This window comes from Ranitomeya variabilis, chromosome 7, assembly GCF_051348905.1.
Source record: "Ranitomeya variabilis isolate aRanVar5 chromosome 7, aRanVar5.hap1, whole genome shotgun sequence".
In the NCBI taxonomy this organism is placed as follows: domain Eukaryota; kingdom Metazoa; phylum Chordata; class Amphibia; order Anura; family Dendrobatidae; genus Ranitomeya; species Ranitomeya variabilis.
The window spans coordinates 228,815,139-228,841,099 of record NC_135238.1 but is presented as its reverse complement, the minus strand read 5'-3'; the positions used below and the strand labels follow the sequence as shown (position 1 = coordinate 228,841,099).

Here is a 25,961-nt window from a genome sequence, read left to right as displayed (position 1 = left end):
TTTGATTGGTGGGAATCCCAAGTGCGGAGATATATAATGAATGCAGGTTTGAGAATCAGAAAAAGACTTGCGTGATATTCGGGCTCTGCCGGAGGATGAAGGATGTCCAAAGTCAGATATTATTGTATCACGCGTTTCGGCGTACAGTTGTATCTCAGGATCGCGTAATGCCAAAAAAAAAAAAAAAAACCCCAAAGAACAAAAGTTCTTCATCACCCGGATGATGATGGCAGCACCCGGAATGTCCCGCAGGTTTTTTCTGATTCTCAAACCTTCATTCCAGTTACAGCAGTATATGCCTCGGAACCAGCGGTCAGAGCGGCAGCCCTCTCCAGCAGACTTGCGCCACTCTCCAGCAGACTCGCGCCACTCTCCAGCAGACTCGCGCCACTCTCCAGCAGACTCGCGCCACTCTCCAGCAGACTCGCGCCACTCTCCAGCAGACTCGCGCCACTCTCCAGCAGACTCGCGCAACTCTCCAGCAGACTCGCGCAACTCTCCAGCAGACTCGCGCAACTCTCCAGCGGACTCGCGCAACTCTCCAGCGGACTCGCATCCTCCAGCGGACCCACCCACTCCCTCTACAGCAGACCCGCGCCCCTCTACAGCGGACTCGCGCCCCTCTACAGCGGACTTGCGTCCCTCTACAGCGGACTCGCGTCCCTCTACAGCGGACTTGCGCCCCTCTACAGCAGACTCGCACCCTCTCCAGCGGGTTTGCGTGCCCTCTCCAGCAGACTCGCGCAACTCTCCAGCGCACTAGCGCAACTCTCCAGCGGACTCGCGTCCCTCTCCAGCGGACTCGCATCCTCCAGCGGACCCACCCACTCCCTCTACAGCGGACCCGCGCCCCTCTACAGCGGACTCGCGCCCCTCTACAGCGGACTCGGGTCCCTCTACAGCGGACTCGCACCCCTCTCCAGCGGACTCGCACCCCTCTCCAGCGGACTCGCACCCCTCTCCAGCGGACTCGCACCCCTCTCCAGCGGACTCGCACCCCTCTCCAGCGGACTCGCACCCTCCGAAGACAACCGTGGACGTACACGCTCCGTTCATTTTGTACGGGATTGGTGGAAAAAGCCGAGAGCTGAACTCCGCTCCCTCCAGCAGTCCCCATGCAGAATAAATGGCCTGATGCCACACGTGCACTTCAGAGCCCCGTTCTCAAGACCGGAGGAGGTCTCACCACTGATCCTTAGGAGAGATGATAACTTTTAATGTTGAGAATAACCCTTCAAGTCTTTTACTTTATTTTCCAGAAAGCATTGTCTTGTTAAAAAAAAAGTTTAAGGAAAGTTGAAAAAAGTTAGCAAATCCGCTTATACCCCCCCCCCCCCCCCATGGTGCCCACTTCCTCCCTAAAATCCTGAAGACGCAGCCAGGTCTTTTGTGCTTGGTGTAATGTGGATAGACTGCCGCTTCATCGGCTTCAAATGAATTTCGGGCCCTGGAATCCATTGTGAAAGTAATGTATTCAACGTGACGGTGGAGTGACAATCTTAAACGAGTGCGCCCCCAATTTTTTCTCCTTCTTAAACAAATGGAGCATTGAAGTAAATGTGTGAGAGTGGTCCCAGCCCTGACGGACGGACGGGGGGTTCTCACCATTGTCTGCTCTGACAACAGGATAGAATTGCTTACTTACTTGGCAGCAAACTTAACCATCTGCTTGCTCGCACGGTCTCCCACAGCCACCAGGGCCTGGACGTTGAACTGCTGCTGACGTAGGACCAGAAAACACTGCTTTCCTGAGGAGCGGAAACAGAGTACAGGTGGATTGTGAGCGCGGCGGAGGCACAATGTACACAAAGAGGGAAAGAATGGACCCGAAACATAAACAGGGGCATCAAAAAAAGCCTAAAATAATGTACAGAAGTCAATGTTGTAAACAGAGAAACTCCAGGGCGGGGGGCTACCAACATTCATAGCTGCAACGTCTGCCTTTATCACACTGTTGTGCTGTAGTCAGAGGCCCCATTATACTGATTGCCCATCTTTGAGGACAATTCTTCTTCTTAATTAAATGCACATATTTTGGACAAAAAATAATTTTTGCAAATGGGTTTCATTTTTTTTTTTTATTTGCACCGTTTGGCTTTTACAGGCTCTTTTGTTTCCAAGCACATCTGACTTTGATGTGGTCTGTGGTCATATATCAGCTGAGAGGAGCTCAGGAAAAAAAAAGACAGATAGATAAGAGAGTTATAAAGTCTCCAGTCAGACATATGAGCTCACTAATGAATTCTTATATATATATTTATTTTTTACTTTTATTATTAAAAGATGAGGCTTAGACTAAATAAATTGTGCAAAAAAAACACGACATTGCATAAAATAAAATATCCTGGTGATTCTTCTGCCTGCCGGGTGCAGCAGCAGACGGACGGCACCACTTCCTCAGCAGTCACTCAGCGCAGTCGACAATCACTAATGGCAGATACCCTTTTGTATCACAATGGGCTTTGGGTCTGGGATAGTGTAAGAGAATGTTGGTGGGTTTTTTTTTTTGCAGGACTAAAATAACAATTTGACATTTGGGAAATGTGCGCCACGCCTGGGGAGCACAGAGGATGGGTGGTCAAGTAATAGGGTGGGAGGGGGATGACGTCATTTTACTACCAGGCTGAGAATTATGTCCTAAATTTTACTCCTACGTCTAAATTACTGAACTGAAAAAAGACCTTTGGCCTTTTGTCGTATTTATAAGTTAACGCGATGTGAAGACACAGAAAATAAATAAAATATTATATTATCTATTTTTTAATCCTTTCTTTTAAAGAGCCAGAACTTATTAACTCATTCTTTATATAAGTTGCAAAAGGGCATTTTAAAAAATTTTTTTTTACTGGCATTACTTTAGAAAACATACAACGTATTGACTAGTTTTTAATATTACTATAATTTTTTTTTTATTGCAAAAAAACAACAACAACAGACAGTTCAGCCATTCTAATTTGCGTTATTTTTTTGGTTTTTATCGCAAGGTACAAAAAAAAAAATCTAATTCTCCATTGCAGCACAAATGCAGCGGTTCCCAAATGTGCAGGTTTTCTTTGGGTCACTGCCTCCAAAATTTGTGGGATGAGTTGCAATTTTCAATGGTACTTATAATTTATTGACTCATTTTCCCAATTATTTTCAGGGAGAAGGGGATGGATCAAAACAGCACATCTGCCCCGTTTCCTTTTTCTCTCTCTGTATTATAAATACCTTTATTCTCACTACGATTGTGGCGCTACCAAAGATGTAAATTGTTAATGGCCAATCATTAAATAAAAAAATCTATAAAAAGGATTCTCTCTTTTTATTTTGACATAGGGCTTTTTTTTTTAATATTTTTTTTATTTATTGAACATAATCTTCCTTTTTTGGGGGTTCGACCAGGGAATTTGAACCAGTGATCATCACACTGTATTCCAGGCAGATGCTAATGGCAGCACTGGGACCCCCGCTTACATTGGCACCCTGCAATCATGCCCCTTGGTGCCGATGGCCAGACAGAAGATACTCCATCCCTCTATTAAATTCCTTAGATGCTGCGGTTGCTTTTGATTACACCATTTAAGGGGTTAAACTGCCAGGATCGGAGCTAATTTGAAGCGGGAGGCCGGGTGGGCAGTACCCACGAGATCATCACGCCAGATGTAAAGGAGGTTTCCTGTTTTATCACAGTATAAAAACACCTTGTGCATCTCATTGCTCTGCCTGCTATCGGTGAATGCAAAAATTGGTAATTGGACTGCAAAGCTGAAAACCTGTACAGAGTTAATACTTCTGACAGCAGAGTATTTGCTGCAATTACATCAATCCTCAGCTTGGACTGCAGGCCGAAACTTACCTCCTCAGATTGTTGATTGATGCACTGAGCTTACAGAAGATCGTTCTGCCATTACCTGTCTCCCTGATGCATCAGTAAAAGTTCAGCCTCGTTTTGCGCCACTTTTTATAACCAGATCATTTTGCCATTGCTAGATAATCAAGACCGAGGTCTTACAAAGCGAGACAATGACCCTGGCAGTATAACAAGACAATGACGCTTCCAGTATAAGGAGACGATGACCCTTGCAGTATAAGGAGATGATGACCCTTCCAGTTTAAGGAGACGATGACCCTTGCAGTATAAGGAGACAATGACCCTTCCAGTATAAGGAGATGATGACCCTTCCAGTATAAGGAGATGATGACCCTTCCAGTATAAGGAGATGATGACCCTTCCAGTATAAGGAGACGATGACCCTTCCAGTATAAGGAGACGATGACCCTTGCAGTATAAGGAGATGATGACCCTTCCAGTTTAAGGAGACGATGACCCTTGCAGTATAAGGAGACGATGACCCTTCCAGTATAAGGAGACGATGACCCTTGCAGTATAAGGAGACAATGACCCTTCCAGTATAAGGAGACGATGACCCTTGCAGTATAAGGAGACAATGACCCTTCCAGTATAAGGAGACGATGACCCTTGCAGTATAAGGAGATGATGACCCTTGCAGTATAAGGAGATGATGACCCTTCCAGTTTAAGGAGACAGTGACCCTTGCAGTATAAGGAGACGATGACCCTTGCAGTATAACGATACAGTGACCCTTCCAGTATAAGGAGATGATGACCCTTCCAGTATAAGGAGACGATGACCCTTGCAGTATAAGGAGACGATGATCCTTGCAGTATAACAAGACAATGACCCTTCCAGTATAAGGAGACAGTGACCCTTCCAGTATACGATGATGACCCTTGCAGTATAAGGAGACGATGATCCTTCCAGCATAAGGAGATGATGACCCTTCCAGTATAAGGAGACAGTGATCCTTCCTGTTTAAGGAAACAATGACCCTTCCAGTATAAGGAGATGATGACCCATCCAGTATAACGAGATGATGACCCTTCCAGTATAACGAAATGATGACCCTTCCAGTATAAGGAGATGATGACCCTTCCAGTATAAGATGATGACCCTTCCAGTATAACGATACAGTGACCCTTCCAATATAACGAGACGATGACCCTTCCAGTATAACGATAGTGACCCTTCCAGTATGGGAAGATCAGACCGATGTAACTGACACCATGTTAGAGGAGCCATACGAGCGCTTACCCTTTGCTCTGCTGGTGTGGACCCTGGCACGGACCCAGACTGTTTCGTCCGCTTTCTGCAGGGTCAGGTCTTTCACTCTCACGAGGACCCTCTCTGGATGATAAAAAGAAAAAGAAATTATGGCTGTCATAGGTTTTTATTTCCAGGTGCTGACTCAGCTTCGTCCGATGCAACGCCGGCCCGTCTGCAAACCACTAAGGAAAACTGTACGCAGAAAGGGAAATGTTGGCAATGATCACATGAAATACTGGGAGTTTTTTTGCAGTGAAATAACCCTATTTTTGCATAGATTTGTCCCAATGAGATGCACAGAAATGATAACAATATACACCTGCAGCCTAAGACTGCCGCACTGGCTGCACCCGTGGCTCATCTGTCCCCTCCGATTAAATGCACAGATTCTATGCAGTAACGTCACCACTGCAGTCAATCACCAATCTCATCCTGCAGGGTCGCTAAGCTCAGCGATTGGCTGCAGTGTTAATGCGTGCAGTCGACATCACTGCTGCAGTGAGAATACAGAGCCTGGAGCTGCGGTGCAGAGTCGTCGCTGGTCCTGGGAACGGTCCGTTTGTTATTTTACATATATAAAAGTGTTTGGGGTCCACTTTTCCCCTTTAATCTCTGCATGTGATTCACGGTGGTCCCTCTGAGAAGCAGGACTGCTGTTTGCAGACGTCGCCCCACTTGGGTGTATACACATTTCTAATCTCTCATTCACCTGCGCAGGTGAGACCCATCAGAGAACGTCGCTCCCTGCGGGGACACGCTCAGACGTTAATCCTGACCGCGAAACGGCGCCTGGAATTCCCCTAATAGCTCCTGGCTGCTGCTAATAAAAGGCGATTACATTATTTGCAGGTTTAATCTTTCTGCATTAACCGTCGACTTCTCATTATGAACATTTTCCGTTTACTTTTCGGTTATGAATCGCAAATAATAGATTCCAACATGCAAAATCTAATTAAGAAATAACATCTCCCGAGCCTGGAATTTATAGGGAGACAGGAGCAGACGCAGCCGTCCTTCTGGGGTATGCAGAGCACAATGACTCCAGTGTGGTGCGAGGACTTTCTGCTGGAATATAACCCTAACAGGACTTACCTGCATTTATAAGTTAGTCCCAAAATAACACGTCATCCCCTACCCTCAGGATAAGGCATAACTTGCTGATCACCAGGGGTCTGACCGCTGGGACCCCCAGCATCTAGGCTCTGCGCTCTGTCCATAAGAGTGGAGCTGTGCGGCCTCTGCTCCATTCATTGTCTATTGGATGGCCAAGTGCAGCGCTCGCCTGTTTCTGTCCCATTAAAGGCATTAAACGGAGCGGAGGTCAGGACGGGGCTGCTGATCTCCATTCGCAGGAATCCAGGGACCACGAGTGATCAGCAACTTATCGTCTATCCTGAAGATAGAGGACAACATGTTATTTTGGGATTAACCCTTTAAGATATAAAAGGGAAAGTATTGACAGTAGTAACCCTTCTCTAAGATAAAAAAAAAAAAAAAAAGGCTGCTTTCTTTCAGAAACAGCGCCACTCCTGACCACAAGCCGTGTGCGGTATTACAGCTCAGATCCATTCATTTCACAACCCACGGTCAGTGACCAAGTTTTTCTAACCTTGGAAGACGCCTTTAAGTGAGGGGCTCCATGTTATCTAACTATATGTGTTAATTGTATGACTGCATGCTAAAGCGGTTGTCTTAAAGGGAACCTGTCACCACCCACCTGGCGTTTTTAACTAACTGTCGGGGGGGGGGGGGGGGAAGACATGCCCCCTGGATAGACTACATGTATGGCGGGCAAATTATAAAAACAAATATTTCAGCGTTGGAAGGGACACCAAATAAAAGCGCCACCTAGACAGAATGCAGCATTAGTGCTGCACAAGGTGGCTCTTTTAGTTAAAAACACCAAGGGGGTGACATTGCAGAGGTGGCCGGTAAGCGAGGCAACGAAAAGGAAAGTATAAAGTTAAAAATCCCTTCGCTCTTGAAAACCTTTTTAACAGGAGGTAAATTGCAAAGTTTCCTGTTTTTACACTTTGCAGTCTTGACCATTTACTAACATGAGAAGACCACTTTTCTGTTATTGCTTGCAACGTTGCTCTATGCAGGGGTCCAGCGACTGTAGGACTACAACTCCCAGAAGGCCCTGCTAGTCTCAGGCTGCTCACAGTGCTGCATGTTGCTTCTCTTAGAAGACTGCAGTTTTGTGATCATCCTACAATTGGAGCCAACACATCAGGAGCGAGTTTCTGCCTCGCAACGTCACAGCTGACAAGGTGTAAATGTGGAGACGGCGCACAGAATATGGCACAGAAATACCTGGTTTGTCCTGAGACTGGATCATTGCAGAAACGCCATATCTGTCCTTGGCAAAGTCCTGTGTAACGAGAAGATACAAAACACACAAGTAACTGACTGACACAGAGGGGACATAAGAAAAAACTACAAGAAGCCACAAGAAACACCAATCCGAGCACCACAGAACACAGTCACAATAACGACCACTGCCAACAAGCCGACATTTCTACATTGTTCCTATTTTGACGCATCCTCTCCAAAATTATCCTGAGCAGGAGGAAGAGAACCGCGGCCAAAACCGGAGGATCCTATCCTCTATAAGACAGGTTCCTCCACTGCAGCTGCCAAGACCTCAAAGACCAATCTGCAGAATAAGAGCAAATCCTACAGCTGGAACCAAACGGACAACAATGTATCCGAGGGATTCTCAGTGCCACATAGACCCCACTAATGCTAGGCTGAAGACTACCAGCAGAATAGTGAGCGCTGCTCTGGAGTAAAATACAGGATGTAACTCAGGATCAGTAATGTAATGTATGTACACAGTGGCTGCACTAGCAGAATAGTGAGTGCAGCTCTGGAGTATAATACAGGATGTAACTCAGGATCAGTAATGTAATGTATGTACACAGTGACTGCACCAGCAGAATAGTGAGTGCAGCTCTGGGGTATAATACAGGATGTAACTCAGGATCAGTAATGTAATGTATGTACTCAGTGGCTGCACCAGCAGAATAGTGAGTGCAGCTCTGGGGTATAATACAGGATGTAACTCAGGATCAGTAATGTAATGTATGTACACAGTGACTGCACCAGCAGAATAGTGAGTGCAGCTCTGGGGTATAATACAGGATGTAACTCAGGATCAGTAATGTAATGTATGTACACAGTGACTGCACCAGCAGAATAGTGAGTGCAGATCTGGAGTATAATACAGGATGTAACTCAGGATCAGTAATGTAATGTATGTACACAGTGACTGCACCAGAAGAATAGTGAGTGCAGCTCTGGAGTATAATACAGGATGTAACTCAGGATCAGTAATGTAATGTATGTACACAGTGACTGCACCAGCAGAATAGTGAGTGCAGCTCTGGGGTATAATACAGGATGTAACTCAGGATCAGTAATGTAATGTATGTACACAGTGACTGCACCAGCAGAATAGTGAGTGCAGATCTGGAGTATAATACAGGATGTAACTCAGGATCAGTAATGTAATGTATGTACACAGTGACTGCACCAGAAGAATAGTGAGTGCAGCTCTGGAGTATAATACAGGATGTAACTCAGGATCAGTAATGTAATGTATGTACACAGTGACTGCACCAGAAGAATAGTGAGTGCAGCTCTGGGGTATAATACAGGATGTAACTCAGGATCAGTAATGTAATGTATGTACACAGTGACTGTACCAGCAGAATAGTGAGTGCAGCTCTGGGGTATAATACAGGATGTAACTCAGGATCAGTAATGTAATGTATGTACACAGTGACTGCACCAGCAGAATAGTGAGTGCAGCTCTGGAGTATAATACAGGATGTAACTCAGGATCAGTAATGTAATGTATGTACACAGTGACTGCACCAGCAGAATAGTGAGTGCAGCTCTGGGGTATAATACAGGATGTAACTCAGGATCAGTAATGTAATGTATGTACACAGTGACTGCACCAGCAGAATAGTGAGTGCAGCTCTGGGGTATAATACAGGATGTAACTCAGGATCAGTAATGTAATGTATGTACACAGTGACTGCACCAGCAGAACAGTGAGTGCAGATCTGGAGTATAATACAGGATGTAACTGAGGATCAGTAATGTAATGTATGTACACAGTGACTGCACCAGCAGAATAGTGAGTACAGCTCTGGAGTATAATACAGGATGTAACTCAGGATCAGTAATGTAATGTATGTACACAGTGACTGCACCAGCAGAATAGTGAGTGCAGCTCTGGAGTATAATACAGGATGTAACTCAGGATCAGTAATGTAATGTATGTGCACAGTGACTGCTCCAGCAGGATAGTGGGTGCAGCTCTGCTCAGCTGCTACTCACTGTGCTGATTGTGGGTGCGGTCGCTGCTGAACCTGCAGTGTGCTCCTGAGCTCCTGGGAACCACCACCTCTCCACCCGGGGACCTGCTCTCTCTCTTACCCAGGGAGGGAGTGGGTTTCCTGGGATGAGTGAAGGAGCCAAGTCCCAGGCTTCTGCTTCCCGGACCAGGCTGGCGGGGGGCAGAAGGAACCAGCAACCAGCCTGCACATCAGAGGATTCGGGGGTGAGACGCTCCACCAGGAGTCGCAGCAATGTGGCTCCTACTCCCCCCAGGTCTGCAGAGACCCAGAGAAGCCGCAAGGCTTCCATGGAGGAGAAGCCTGCTAGTGTGCAAGATGGCGGTCCTTCTGGAGGAAAGCTGAGTGCTCACGGAGGTGAGGCCGACCTCACTGAAGAGGGTTGGGCGCTGCAGAGCCCCCGGGAGTCTGTGTCCACCTATGCCTCCCGGGTCATGAGCCACCTCCGTGAGTATGAAGACGCAAGCAAGACCATCACGAGGCTCCGAGAGGAGCTGCGCTGCACAAGCAACAAAGCTGCAGGTTCCTCCAAACCGAGGAAGAATCAGCTCCAGGCGGAGGTAAGGAGACTGAAGGATGACATCAATGAGCTTGAAGTCAGAAAAGCTCTCATCAGAGAAAAAAGTGGACCATTTAAGGAAAAACTTATTAATGAAGATCGATTCAGAGAAATGGCTGATAACAGAGAGCAAAGGCAGATGGGGCTGCAGCCTGAGTGCCAGGTGGATGATGATGATGAGGAGGAGGATGATGACCAGCAGAAAGCCCCACCTGGCAGCCTGCTTAGTCACTCACAGGCCACGTGCAGCGAGGTCCCTGCTGGACAGGCGACAATGACATCTCGTCGCAGTTCTGCTGGCTCTGGGGAGGACAGTGACATCGGCCAGGGAGGGGCACTAATGGCCGAGATCAAGCTCCTGGAGTCCCCAGTGTGCCTTCAGAACTTCCATCTTGGTGATGATTTGCCAGAGGAGGCACCTGGGGGCCGGAAAAAAAAGGTGAAGAAGATCAAACCTAAGCTCCAGGAAGCGGTAAGCTATGTGTATGCCCCCCTCCCTGTACCCCCTGAGTCGGCTGCAGGGTCAGCTCGCTGTATAAGCCCCGTTGCCCAGCCCAGCCCGGGTTCTGCTGTGGATCCGGTGCAAAGGCGCGGGGAGACTACAAAGCAATGTAGTGAGGCACAGAGCTCCGTTTCTGCTTGTAGTAGCGGGGATGTAGCAGCAGGTGCATCAGCCGAGAGGCTGGACAGTGAGGGCGGCCCGGCGGCGGGCGAAAAATCAGGCCACGATACTGTGGTGCGCTCCCCATTGGGAGGGGGGAGCAGCCCGGTGTCAGGGGCAGCTCCGGTAGCCTCGGTGCCCCTGAATGCTGTTGCCGCTGATCACTTAGTTGAGAAGCGGCGGCAGTGTGAGTGGGTTACCGGGGCTGGGCGTTCCGGTCCTCCCACCAAAGTCCTGTTCTGTGTTGGCGCCGCTGGTCAACAAGATCCTGATGCTAAGGATCAGCGGTGCCTCACAACAGCGAAAGATCAGCGGCGCCTGGTAGCAACCATGAAGCAGCGGAAAATATCAACTGATGATGCGGAGGGCACACATAAAACCAGGGGTGAGGTCACCTCCAGTTCTGTGGAGGAGACTCAGCCCCTTGTGCCTGATGATGCGGAGGCCAAAATGTCACCCCCTGTTGTCACTGGTCCAGCAGGAGTGAATGTGGTAGTGGGTATGGATGAGGAAAACTCTTTGTCTAGTGGTGTGGTTGCTGGTTTGGTGGAGGGTGAGGAGGTTATGGAGGTGGGTAATGGTGATACTGTTGGTGTGGATGTGGTCACTGGTCCGGTTGCCCCCCCGGTGGTGGCAGCACCTGTCAGGAGTTATGCCGCTGTCACCTCCGGGGGAAATAGGGCGTCCTCCTCGTCTCTGGGCTCTGGGGACGGCATGTTGCAACGGCGTCTCCTGGAGGCTCTAAAGAAGGGAGAGAGATCACTAATGGTAGAGGGTCGAGAGGTTGATCTATCCTTCTGGATAGAGAGGCATGGCCTCGGGGCCTTCCGAGAGCAAAGAGGGGGGGATACAGTGTGGTCCCTCCCAACAGCCGGGCCGGGTAGTGTGCGTAGGAATGTGGTCCGTCTTCGGTGGAGGGGCAGTGATGCGTGTCCTCCAAGGTCGAAGGTTGTGGAGCTCCTGCTGAGGATGGGCTTCAAGGCGATTGACATCTACGCCTTGATACATCCCTATTCCACACCTGAGTTTGATGTCAGCTTTGTTCGGCCGGAGGGGCTTGAACTTTTCTGGTCGAACTATGAGTTGGCAAAAAATGAGCCCGGCTGGCGAGACTTTGCCGTTCAGGCGGTGTCTCGCCAAAATCAAGTCAAGAAAGTGACCGTGATGACATGTAACGAGTCGCTTTCTTGTTATGACATCATGACGTGGCTTGGCCGGTATGGAGAGGTAGTGGAGATGCCAAAGAAAAACCGTGACGAGTTTGGTATCTGGTCAGGGGCCTGGACGTTTATGGTAAAACTTAAGCGTTCAGGTGGTACGGTTGCCCACATACCATCATCTGCCTTCCTGGGTAGGGATCGTATCCTGGTCTTCTACCAGGGGCAACCGAAGCTCTGTCACAAGTGCGGCGACCCCACACACTTCAGCGCAAACTGCACTGTGCAGAAGTGTGCATTGTGTGGGGATGTCGGCCATCTTGCTGCATCTTGTGTGGAGATTAGGTGCCACCTGTGTGGTGAGTTAGGTCACCCATTCAGCCGTTGTCCTCGCTCCTTCGCTAACGCAGTCGTGACCCCGGTGGGAGAAAGCCGTGAGGCTGATTCTGCTGGGGAAGGGACTAGCAAGGGTGAGGGAGCTGAGGGGCCAAGGAAGAAAAGCAATAAAAAGACGCCTGCCCAGCTAAGGCGTCTAGACAAGCGCAGACAGGATAGGGAGCTGGGCGAGCCTCGGGCTACTGGGGCGGCCCCTGTCCTGGATGCCAGTCTTGCTGCTGAGGCCCCAAGGGATGATGAGTTGGATGAGGAGGTCAGGAGGATCCACAGGGAGGAGAGTGCCACTGCCTCAGAGTCCTCCCATTATGAAAGTAAGGATGAGGATAATAGGCAGTGGCTAGAGGACAAGCGTAAGCTCGGCACCAAAAAGAAGAGAAAGAAGGGAGATAAAAAATCTTCTCTCACTCTGACCAAGGTACCTAAGGAAGGAAAAACCGACTCCCCTCTGGTTGGTCTTTCTAACCGGTTCCAAGCCCTTGAAAACATCTCTTCCTCTGAGGAGGAAGCTGAGGGTGAGGTTCTGGCTTCGGCAGGGCTCACAGGGGGCGCCGAGTCTCCTCCTTCTGGGAACGTAAGATCCTTGGAGGGAGGGACTGGCCCAGAGTCCGGAGACGAGGACAAAAAAAATAAAAAACGCGTGGAAATGGATACCTCCATGTCATTAAAGAGGGGGAAGGATTCCTCCTCTGAGGCAGAGGATAAGGGGAGTGGGAAAAAGAAAGCCATCTAACTCAATCACCAATGATGGCGGAACCCACTCCGTTGACGCTGGCATCCATTAATGTCGCCAGCATAAAGTCAAATACAGCTAGATTTGCGGCCTTTGATTTTCTCAGCCGGGTTGAAGCTGACATTTTCTTTTTGCAAGAGACCAGACTGCCAAACATGGCAGATGTGTTTAAAGCTAAGAGGGAGTGGAGACTCGGGCCCTCCTATTGGTCTCTTGCGGCCGAGCCGTATAGCGGAGTGGCGGTCCTTTTTACCGCACCGGTGGAATGCCGACGGGTTATTGAGTTAGAAATGGGGAGGTGCCTGATCTTAGATGTCCTCATGAAGGGACAAGAGCTCCGGCTCATTAACATCTATGGTCCCCAATCTAAGTGGGACCGGAAGTGTCTCTTTATGAGGATCAAGCCCTACCTTTTTACAAGTCGGCAGGTTGTCTTTGGAGGGGACTTCAATGCTGTCACGAGGCCCCGAGATAGAGGAGGTTCCAGAGACAAGCTGACTTATGATAGCGTCGCCCTTAATAGTATAGCTAGTGAGGCTCGCCTGGTGGATGTCCACATTCGGCACACCCCAGGCCACGAGGGGTTCACCTATCATAGAGGTAACTGTAGGTCCAGAATAGATAGGTTTTATTTAAAGGAGGAAGCTGTCTCTTCAGCAGTGTCTGTTGTTGAGGTGGAGTTCTCCGACCACTTTTTAATTTTGTTTTCTCTGAATGTTACAGAGACCCTCCGGATGGGAAGAGGCTTTTGGAGGCTCAATTCGTCTCTCTTGGAAGAAGCGGAGATAAGACAGTCCTTTGAGGATTTTCTTCAGAGCCAGGTACCCTTACTGGATCTATGTAGTAGTAGGTCAGAGTGGTGGGAGATGTTCAAGGAAAGGGTGGCGAGATTCTTCCGCCAGCTCTCGAGCCTCAGGAGTCTGAGCAGGTACCGCCTGTATCAGGGTCTGAGGAGGAAACTCGAGCATCTTGTCTCAACTGGAGGTAGCCGCGAGGAGATCTCCAGAGTGAAATCTTTGCTTATGAGGTGTCAGCACGATAGACACGCATCTTTGGTTTTTGAGAGGGATTACGGGAAGTACCGCTCGCCCGACCCTTACAGAAACTGCAAGATGTCAGTGAATAGTAAAGTGGTTACAGGACTGGTCGACACTACGGGGTCCCTGAGGCGATCCAGATCAGGGATCCTGGAGGTTGTCAGATCCTTCTACTCGCACCTCTTGGGGAAGAGGGATCTTGATTGGGATGAGATGTCGGCTTTCCTGGCAGAAGCTGTCCCCGAACCAGGGGTAGACCCCTCTCTTGACGTTTTGACAGAAATGATCAGGGAAGAGGAAGTTCAGTTGGCGATTGAAGGGCTTGCTCCCAAAAAAATCGCCTGGTCCAGATGGCTTAACATCTGAATTCTATAAGACCTTTAAGGACGTTTTGGTTCCCCTCTTGACTGAGGTATTCAATGAGTGTCTTTCCTCGGGCACTCTGCCGAAGTCAATGAGGAGGTCTGCTCTGATCATCTTGTCAAAGGGTAAGGACCCGTCTTGCATTGAGAATTGGCGTCCCATAGCGCTTCTCAATGCAGACAGGAAGGTTCTGGCAAAGGTGCTGTTTAATCGGCTGGTGAAATTTGCACCCCGACTCCTTTCGGGGGCCCAGCATTGCTCTGTTCCAGGCCGCAGCACATTTAGTGCTGTGCTCTGTGTCCGAGAGGCAGTGGAGCAGGGTAGGGCTGGTCACTGGAATGGGTACATGCTGTCACTGGACCAGGCAAAAGCGTTTGATCGGGTTAATAACGAGTACCTCTGGTCCGTCCTTCTGAGATATGGCCTGCCGGGGGGGGTTTGTTGATTGGCTTAAGACCTTGTACAGTGGGGCAGAGAGTTTCCCGCTTGTGAATGGTTGGATTGGTAGCTCTTTTGAGGTTGGGTCCGGTGTTCGCCAGGGTTGTCCCTTGAGCCCGCTGCTGTACGTGTTTGCGATTGACCCTCTTCTTAGGAGGGTGGAGCGTGGACCGTTGGCCGGGATCGGGATGGATCAGGCAGCACCGGAAGCCACTCTGAGGGTGGTGGCGTATGCCGATGATGTCACTGTGTTTGCTTCCTCTCACGAGGAGGCAGGGTGGCTGATATCAGAGGTAGATCGCTACTCGGAGGCATCCGGGTCCAAGATCAACCGGGATAAGTGTGAGAGTCTCTGGCTGGGAGGAGGAGATCCTGGTTTTGATCTCCCGGACACCCTTCCAGGACCCAAAGTCTCTGCAAAAGTCCTTGGCATCGAATTTGGCCAGGGGGATTACCCCAAACAAAATTGGGACAGCAGGCTAGAGATCGCCACTCAGAAGGTGAACCAATGGAAGGGTTGGTCTTTGACCCTAAGGGAAAGGGTAAACCTGAGCAAAACTTACCTGCTCCCTTTACTGATTTATCTGGGCAGTGTGTGCATCTTGCCGGAATCTCTCTGGACTCGGGTCTACAGTTTGTTCTTCCAACTGTTATGGGGGAATAGACTGAACCTGGTCAAGAGGGAGGTTACTTACCGTACGAGGAGACTAGGAGGGTTGGGTATGGTCAACCCTGTGGTATTCCTTGTGGATACCTTCATTAAGATCAATATCGCAAACCTCTGGAAAGAGAGGGCTCCTCCGTGGGTATTCTCCTGTAGGGGATGGTTTCAGCCTTTCTTCCAGGAATGGGAGACAGGAGGGCAAGTGAAGGATCTTCGCACACCGCATGGACATCTTCCGGCTTACGCTACCTTGGTTCTGAAGGTAATTCGTCGGTGGGGTCTGGGAATGTGGGAGATCAGGACTCTGCCAAGGAAACTACTTGACAGTAGGGTTCTGTTGACCCATTTCCAGAGGCCTCTGGCGCTCAGGGACTGCCCAAGTCGGGATCTTGGGGTGGGTTTGCATCTTTTGAATTCTATCAGGATCCCCTCGAAGTTTTGGGACTTGGCTTGGCGCTGCTTCCATGGGAAACTGTGTGTGAGGGACAATCTGAAGTGTAGGAGCTCTGAGGACAGGAATTGTCCTCGGGAGCATTGTGGTACCTTGCTGGAAAGCATGGACCACTTCCTGCTTCATTGTCCCTTCAACACAGAGGTGTACAACAGGGTGGGCGCCTTCATTGGCTGGTCTCGGCTGGCCGGTCTCTCCTATGCGGAATGGGCCTATGGAGCATTCGGAGACCTGGGTGGTCGGGACCGCTGCACCTTATTTCTAGTTAGCGCAGTGGTTAGGTATCACACGTGGAACGCACGGTGCTTAGTATCGACGCAACGAAAAATCCTCCCAGTGGACGATGTGTTTAGGACCATACTCGGTGACCTGGTGAAGGTGCGCTCTCTGGAGTATGGGCGACTGGGCGCACGGAGGGCCGCGCTCCTCTGGAGGGGCTTTTCTTTTAGTGTGCCCTAGTCTGGTCATCTCCTTTCCTGGTGGTGGGCTGCTGCTGACACTGTAGATTTTTGTTTTGTTTGATCATTATACAGTGATGTAGGGCTGCAGGCGCCGAACTTGGGCTTCGTGTTTTGTAATTATTGTGGTGTGTGCTGCTGTATATAATGTATATATTGTATATGGGGATATAGATTTGGGTGTAGGTATTAGGTTGGGTGGTGGGAAAAGGGGGGAGGTGGGATTATCTTGTGGGACTATGGGACACCGGGTTGTTTGGGGGAAAAACTGGCACTGCCTGATCTGGCCTATGGACGTTGGACATGGACTGAGGCATGAGACGCAGGACCAGCTCTCAGGTCAGAGCGGGGGGTTGGGAATGGAGGATAGCTTGTAGTATTGTATATATTTGTTTAATTTGTAGTTATTTTATTTAAAATTAAAAAAAAAAAAAAAAAAAATTCCTGTATATAGTCTTTGTTTTCCATTGTTTATTTTATTTGTTATTATTATTTTGTTTGGTGACCGGACCTGAAGTTATTGTTCTGTATATACTGTATAATATGTGTGAGAGGAGAGAATGAGCGGCTGGACCAGTGTTCAGTATACTGATTATTTTCTGGCTAATATTTTTGTTATGTTTTCTGCTATTATTGTTGTTATGTTTTTCATTTTTATAATAAAAGATCTACAGGATGTAACTCAGGATCAGTAATGTAATGTATATACACAGTGCCTGCACCAGCAGAATAGTGAGTGCAGCTCTGGGGTATAATACAGGATGTAACTAACTCAGGATCAGTAATGTAATGTATGTACACAGTTATTGCACCAGCAGAATAGTGAGTGCAGCTCTGGAGTATAATACAGGGTGTAACTCAGGATCAGTAATGTAATGTATGTACATAGTGATTGCACCAGCAGAATAGTGAGTGCAGCTCTGGAGTATAATACAGGATGTAACTCAGGATCAGTAATGTAATGTATGTACACAGTGATTGCACCAGCAGAATAGTGAGTGCAGCTCTGGAGTATAATACAGGATGTAACTCAGGATCAGTAATGTAATGTATGTACACAGTGACTGCACCAGCAGAATAGTGAGTGCAGCTCTGGGTTATAATACAGGATGTAACTCAGGATCAGTAATGTAATGTATGTACACAGTGACTGCACCAGCAGAATAGTGAGTGCAGCTCTGGAGTATAATACAGGATGTAACTCAGGATCAGTAATGTAATGTATGTACACAGTGATTGCACCAGCAGAATAGTGAGTGCAGCTCTGGAGTATAATACAGGATGTAACTCAGGATCAGTAATGTAATGTATGTACACAGTGACTGCACCACCAGAATAGTGAGTGCAGCTCTGGGTTATAATACAGGATGTAACTCAGGATCAGTAATGTAATGTATGTACACAGTGACTGCACCAGCAGAATAGTGAGTGCAGCTCTGGAGTATAATACAGGATGTAACTCAGGATCAGTAATGTAATGTATGTACACAGTGATTGCACCAGCAGAATAGTGAGTGCAGCTCTGGAGTATAATACAGGATGTAACTCAGGATCAGTAATGTAATGTATGTACACAGTGACTGCACCACCAGAATAGTGAGTGCAGCTCTGGAGTATAATACAGGATGTAACTCAGGATCAGTGCAGGATCAGTAATGTAAGTACACAGTGACCCCCCCCCCCCCTCTGATGTCTATATACCATGATGGGGCCTTATATACAGAGGATGTGTGAATAGCTGCAGGGATCCAGCAGTCGTCTCTGTGATAACATGATAACTCTTTATTCCAATATGATAAAAACAACAAGATCTGTAATGACACCTGCCCCCTGTAATAACCACAAATTAAGGTGTAAAAAACCCCTCCCCGGGGCGGCTGACACTTCGCCTCTTACCTCTCCTTCATCCGCTTGCTGCTCAGAGGCCTGAAGCAAACAGAAAAAAAAAAAGAAGTCAATGACAGAAAAGATGTCAGATACACCCATTGTTTACTGATATTTTATCTTTTTCAAATATATCTATAATAAAGTTTGACATTGAACTCTTTCCTTCACAATGTACAAAACATTAAATTCTGCAATTTTTTTTAATGATAAATTATTGTACATGAATGTGTGACTAAGGGAACAGATAACGGGATATTACTGTCCGATAGAGAAATGGCGTATCGCTAGAATATACCGTCGCTTTATGATCGGGGGGGTCTGACCACTAGGACCCCCAGTGAATGAAGGCGCCATCTCCAGTGATTCTGGGTCTCAGCCCCTTCACAGTCTTGTGTCCATTTATTATGTATTTTTTCTTTTATATTTAGAATAATTTTGTATCATTTTGTGAACATTTCACTTCATTTTTCAATTTAGAGAATTTTTAAATTTATTTTTATTTTATTCTGATTATTATTATTTGCAACCTCACAGGACAGCCATGGGGGCCTTTAATAAGCCAGGGTGGTCCCTTAAATCTAACTACAGTGGCAGAGCTGAAAACGGGGGGGCATTATTGCAATTTGAAGGTATAGAATTTTACATTTTACATTTAAAGACAGCAAGCAGAGATCTTAAAGGGATTTTATGACTTTTTCTGAAAGTTTACATGTAGCTCCAGTGTGGGAAAAGAATAAGAAAAATTATGTACTCGTCTATCAGTTCCCTGCTCTTCATTGTCTCATCTCTTATTTTTTTCCACTGTGGTTGGCGCTTGATAGCTGCAGCCGATCGCTGGGGACACTGTTTGGCTGCAGCGGTCACATGTCTATCACAGCAGGAGAGGGAACTGATGAGAGGTAGGATGGAGAAGTAGGAGGAGATCGATAGGCGAATATGTGCTTTTCTTAATTCTACGCAGCACTGGGGATAAAATAAAATAAAGGGGGCAGAAAACCCCTTTAAATTGTTTAAGTGCTGAAATAGAGAGTACACTAGAAAGTTTTAAAACTTTTCACTACTTTTTAAATCTATCATTTCCTCTAGCTTTTTGCAAAACTGGAGCTTATTAGGAACATCTGACAGCATAATCAGACTACAGTGATTGTTTATTGTGTGCACCATTGTTTTCCCAGGGTGTTTGTGTAAGGAGAGGTAGGACTGACCAGCTTGGCCTGTTTCTCAGCTTTCTTTGCTGCCTTCTCGGCTTCCTTCTGTTGTTTCTTCTGCGCTTTCTTGGACTGCGACTGGTCCTCGGCCGCACTGCAAAGCAAAAAGCGAGAATAGAGAGTGATGCCAACGTGCAGCGATACGACAAGGCGACCTCGCAGCTTCCATCTGCTATTTATTCCACTTCCTATAGGAAGCTTTTCAGTCAGTGGGAACCCCGGACCCATTCATAGTATGGGGGCTGGAGCCGGGGGAAGGGAGCGCAAGGCCTTTGTTTGCTAGAAGGATTTGTTCGGTTTCTCTCCATTCAAACATTTATTTGTCGCTCTTCCAAAAAATAAAAACAGGAAATATCTAGGGAAGCAAAAGCTTGGAAATAATAATAATGGGATATTTCTTTTAACAAGCATTTCAAACACAAAATGAAGAAGGATCCTCTTCCAATTAGGACGCTGACAATGGCAACGCTTCATATGACTCTGTGACCCTAATCTGGCACAATCTATGATTTATGGGCAGGGGACAAAATAAATCTGTCAGCAGAAAGCTAAATCTAATTCTACTAGGCCAAAATAATATCATACCCCAGAGCTGCACTCACTATTCTGCTGGTGCAGTCACTGTGTACATACATTACATTACTGATCCTGAGTTACTCCTGTATTATACCCCAGAGCTGCACTCACTATTCTGCTGGTGCAGTCACTGTGTACATACATTACATTAATGGTCCTGAGTTACCTCCTGTATTATACTCCAGAGCTGCACTCACTATTCTGCTGGTGCAGTCACTGTGTACATACATACATTACTGATCCTGAGTTACATCCTGTATTATACCCCAGAGCTGCACTCACTATTCTGCTGGTGCAGTCACTGTGTACATACATTACATTACTGATCCTGAGTTACCTCCTGTATTATACCCCAGAGCTGCACTCACTATTCTGCTGGTGCAGTCACTGTGTACATACATTACTGATCCGGAGTTACATCCTGTATTATACTCCAGAGCTGCACTCACTATTCTGCTGGTGCAGTCACTGTGTACATACATTACATTACTGATCCTGAGTTACATCCTGTATTATACTCCAGAGCTGCACTCACTATTCTGCTGGTGCAGTCACTGTGTACATACATTACATTACTGATCCTGAGTTACATCCTGTATTATACCCCAGAGCTGCACTCACTATTCTGCTGGAGCAGTCACTGTGTGCATACATTACATTACTGATCCTGAGTTACATCCTGTATTATACCCCAGAGCTGCACTCACTATTCTGCTGGTGCAGTCACTGTGTACATACATACATTACTGATCCTGAGTTACATCCTGTATTATACCCCAGAGCTGCACTCACTATTCTGCTGGTGCAGTCACTGTGTACATACATTACATTACTGATCCTGAGTTACATCCTGTATTATACTCCAGAGCTGCACTCACTATTCTGCTGGTGCAGTCACTGTGTACATACATTACATTACTGATCCTGAGTTACATCCTGTATTATACTCCAGAGCTGCACTCACTATTCTGCTGGTGCAGTCACTGTGTACATACATTACATTACTGATCCTGAGTTACATCCTGTATTATACCCCAGAGCTGCACTCACTATTCTGCTGGTGCAGTCACTGTGTACATACATTACATTACTGATCCTGAGTTACCTCCTGTATTATACCCCAGAGCTGCACTCACTATTCTGCTGGTGCAGTCACTGTGTACATACATTACTGATCCGGAGTTACATCCTGTATTATACTCCAGAGCTGCACTCACTATTCTGCTGGTGCAGTCACTGTGTACATACATTACATTACTGATCCTGAGTTACATCCTGTATTATACTCCAGAGCTGCACTCACTATTCTGCTGGTGCAGTCACTGTGTACATACATTACATTACTGATCCTGAGTTACATCCTGTATTATACCCCAGAGCTGCACTCACTATTCTGCTGGAGCAGTCACTGTGTGCATACATTACATTACTGATCCTGAGTTACCTCCTGTATTATACCCCAGAGCTGCACTCACTATTCTGCTGGTGCAGTCACTGTGTACATACATTACTGATCCGGAGTTACCTCCTGTATTATACCCCAGAGCTGCACTCACTATTCTGCTGGTGCAGTCACTGTGTACATACATTACTGATCCTGAGTTACATCCTGTATTATACTCCAGAGCTGCACTCACTATTCTGCTGGTGCAGTCACTGTGTACATACATTACATTACTGATCCTGAGTCACATCCTGTATTATACCCCAGAGCTGCACTCACTATTCTGCTGGAGCAGTCACTGTGTACATATATTACATTACTGATCCTGAGTTACCTCCTGTATTATACCCCAGAGCTGCACTCACTATTCTGCTGGTGCAGTCACTGTGTACATACATTACTGATCCTGAGTTACATCCTGTATTATACCCCAGAGCTGCACTCACTATTCTGCTGGTGCAGTCACTGTGTACATACATTACATTACTGATCCTGAGTTACATCCTGTATTATACTCCAGAGCTGCACTCACTATTCTGCTGGTGCAGTCACTGTGTACATACATTACATTACTGATCCTGAGTTACCTCCTGTATTATACCCCAGAGCTGCACTCACTATTCTGCTGGTGCAGTCACTGTGTATATACATTACATTACTGATCCTGAGTTACATCCTGTATTACAGCCCAGAGCTGCACTCACTATTCTGCTGGTGCAGTCACTGTGTACATACATTACATTACTGATCCTGAGTTACCTCCTGTATTATACCCCAGAGCTGCACTCACTATTCTGCTGCTGCAGTCACTGTGTACATACATTACATTACTGATCCTGAGTTACATCCTGTATTATACTCCAGAGCTGCACTCACTATTCTGCTGGTGCAGTCACTGTGTACATACATTACATTACAGATCCTAACTTACATCCTGTACAGGATCAGTAATGTAATGTATGTACACAGTGACTGCACCAGCAGAATAGTGAGTGCAGCTCTGAAGTATAATTAAGCATTAGTAGATACTACAGGTAAGCCAAGTTAGTTATAAAGTAACTCAGAATGGAGAGTGCCGTGCACATGTCGGACCTCCTATCCATTCATTCCCTGTCTAGATGTGCCCAGCAGTGGCCTCACTGACTGGTGTAATAGACAGAATATGGGACCCCTGACCCTGATTATTCCCCACTATGCAGGGAATGACAGGCACATCGTATAGGTGTGATAATAAATGTGTAAGTACAGGAAGGCTCTGCTGGGATATGATCTGCCATGGCAATGTGGTGGTGCAGCAGGTGAGCAGGGTGCGGTGTAGGACGCAGGATCAGCATTTCTCGCTTGTTAACCCCTCGTCGGGCTGACCTGATGCCGTCTAGACTGACAGGAGGGACATCGTACATCGGGGAGCAGACTGTGCTACATGACACCCGCTCTTTGTGGCTGATTCACTGGGGTCTTACTCTGCATTGTTGGTTGATCCATCCCTTGTGATATCAGTGTCTTCGATGCTGCAGCCATGACGGCTCTGACACCACCACACTGTACATAAATGACGCCCGTGACGGGTAAAAGCTGTGCAGAGGGTTAGAAAACAAATCCACACATTTATCCACAAGGTGAATGGGCATCATACGTGTGCACAGGTTGTGTCATACACGTCTGATAGACGCGGATCCTCGGTATCATGATCACGGGGCCCCATTTGGCCCTACCAGGAGTAGTGAGGGAGAACAGCACAGCGGTTACAGAACCCACATCTACATGTGACAGATCATGGATGGATCCTCCTCTGATCCTGGTCTCGCTCCCCGCTTATCACTGACTGCACATTTCCTGGTGACTTTATTTGTCATTTATTTTCCTATTACTCACAATATATTTACGTGACTCGCGGCAGCCAGAAGTACAGCACAAATCACCCTCACAGGTGTCACGGGGCAGCAAACACATTAATGCGGTGACTCGTGCCGCAGCCGCCTGACGCTGGACACCTTTTCTTCAATCACAGGGTGTTATACACATTCACATCTACAGTTTTTGCACTGGCAAATACTCTATACATAATAAATAATGCCGCCATAGTCTACTGTTATATTACAGCTGTAATTTAGCACAGTGTCATACATGACATGCCCTGTACATAAATAATGCTGCTATAGCCTGTCCTTATAATGCAGTTCTATTTAGCATAGGGCCATACAGGATTTGCTCTCTACATAAATAATGCTGCCATATTGTGTCATGATAATGCAGCTGTACTTGGCAGAGTGCCATATAATATATGCTCTATACATAATTAATGCCACTATAGCCTGTCATAATAGTTGTATTTAGTATAGTGCCACACAGGATATGCTGCGTAAATAAATAATACCGCTATAGCCTCGCCTTATAATACGGTTATAATTAGCACAGTGCCGTCCCCAATATGCTCTGTACTTAATAATGCTGCCATAAGCTGTCCTTACAATATAGTTATATTTGGCATAGTGCAATACCCAGTATGCTTTGTACATAATAAATAATGCCGCCACAGACTGTTCTTATAATACAGTTGTATTTACCATAGTATCACATATAATACACTTTGTGCATAATAAATTATGCTGCCAAAAAGAAATGACCTAGTCACAAGTGGCGCCTCCAAAATAACATACTACCTACAAATAAACTGAAGCATATGCCAAGTAAAAATTTAAAAAAAAAATGTATTTAACAAATATTGACACACAACTATTTAAAAAGATTCAGTGGATAAATACACACATATGGACCTGAGAACACAGGAATTAATACACCCATGCCATAAACATATTCAAAAAATGAATGAATATCCAGAGCATAGTAAGAATTTTTAAAAAAATTTTTACTACACCCCCATCAGAAGAAGCTAACGCGAAACGCGCGTCGGGACGCTCCCTGCTAACCAGGTCATGTATACCCTCTGAATTTAGCTGATTTGCTTCCTCCTTCATGTCTAGCTGACTAGTACAAACCTTCAGTAGCATGCCTGCACCTTAACCTCATTTTATGTCATCCTTATTTAATTGCTGTCATATTTGGAATAAATGGTGCTATAATAATAAATAATAATAATATTTTGTAGCTTGTTTTTGCACCTTACAATATGGTTTTGTCTCTGCGAGTATTCTAAAGCATGTAGTATTGAACATTATTTATTGAATTATTATTTATGTCATTTATTGTCTTTGGATGTAGAGATAGTAAGCAATCTAAGAAATTATATAATTAGACAATTTTTGCTGTGAGGAGCCATAAAGGTTTTTACATAGAGCCATAAGCTATATGGGCATCTAAATAGAGCTGTATGGAAAACTCTTTTCCTTATTTATGTGTCTATGCTTTATGGCTGACATATGAGTCCAATAGCGCTGTTTGCAAAGAGAAAATATATTGAATTATATAAGATTAACACTCGAGAAAGCTTTGCTCTATATGTAAGGTAGCCCTTTTCTGAGGAACCCTAGAGAGAAAAAAAAATGTTCTTTATATGCTCTGGATATTCATTCATTTTTTGACTATGTTTTATGGCATGGGTATATTATGTCCTGTGTTCTCAGGTCCATATGTGTGTATTTATCCACTGAATCTTTTTAAATAGTTGTGTGTCAATATTTGTTAAATACATTTTTTTTTTGAATTTTTACTTGGCATATGCTTCAGTTTATTTGTAGGTAGTAAATTATGCTGCCGTTGCCCGTCCTTATGGTTGCATTTAAGTGTCATACCTGATAATCGCTATAAATAAATAATGCTGCCATAGCCTGTCTCTATACAGTTGTATTAAGCACAGTGCCATACCTGGTCTGCTTTGTACATAAATAATGCCGCTATATCCCTTCCTTACGATTGTATTTAGCACAGTGCTACACACAATATGCTTTGCACATAATAAATAATGCCACCATAGCGCATCCTTACAGTATGGTTGTATTTAGCACAGTGCCATACAGGTTATGCTCTGTAAATAATAAATAATGCCGCCATAGCTTGTCATTATAATGCAGTTGCACAGAGCCATACAATTACCGTAACTTCTTCTACTTCTACAAATTGGAAGTAGGACTAGAGCTCTAGCGCCACCTATTGAAAGTAGCGATCCTACAAGTCAATATTGACCCGTTAACGAGCCTTGTCACATGACTTACGGTAGGATAAAAGCCAAACCAGAATCTCAATTTGCAGACACTGTTTCGGGGTACTGCCCCTCATCAGTGCAAAGTGTGAGATCTGGTTTCGCTGAGTGAGACGTCTGACCAGGATCCAAGGTGTAAGGTTTCTCCTTGCGGAGATTGACATGTCAAGTCTCCTCACCTTGGTATGTCAGGCTTGACATGTCACTCTCCGCAGGGAGGAACGTTACCCCCTTCTTCCACTTACAATGGGTCATTTATAGACTCCGGCTTGTACACTCCTAGTATCTGTCTAAAC

At 46.3% G+C, this 25,961-nt stretch overlaps 1 protein-coding gene across 1 annotated transcript in view; it reads right to left on the bottom strand.

The window, feature by feature from the left end:
• DARS1 (aspartyl-tRNA synthetase 1) overlaps positions 1-25,961 on the bottom strand; it is a 99,937-nt gene that overhangs the window by 49,726 nt on the left and 24,250 nt on the right. The window contains exons 2-6 of the mRNA XM_077273037.1: positions 19,484-19,580; positions 18,288-18,317; positions 7,424-7,481; positions 5,096-5,188; positions 1,646-1,748 (exon numbers count right to left, since the gene is read on the bottom strand). Of these exons, the coding sequence (XP_077129152.1) occupies positions 1,646-1,748; positions 5,096-5,188; positions 7,424-7,481; positions 18,288-18,317; positions 19,484-19,580 (381 nt within the window). The remainder of the gene's footprint in view (positions 1-1,645; positions 1,749-5,095; positions 5,189-7,423; positions 7,482-18,287; positions 18,318-19,483; positions 19,581-25,961) is intronic.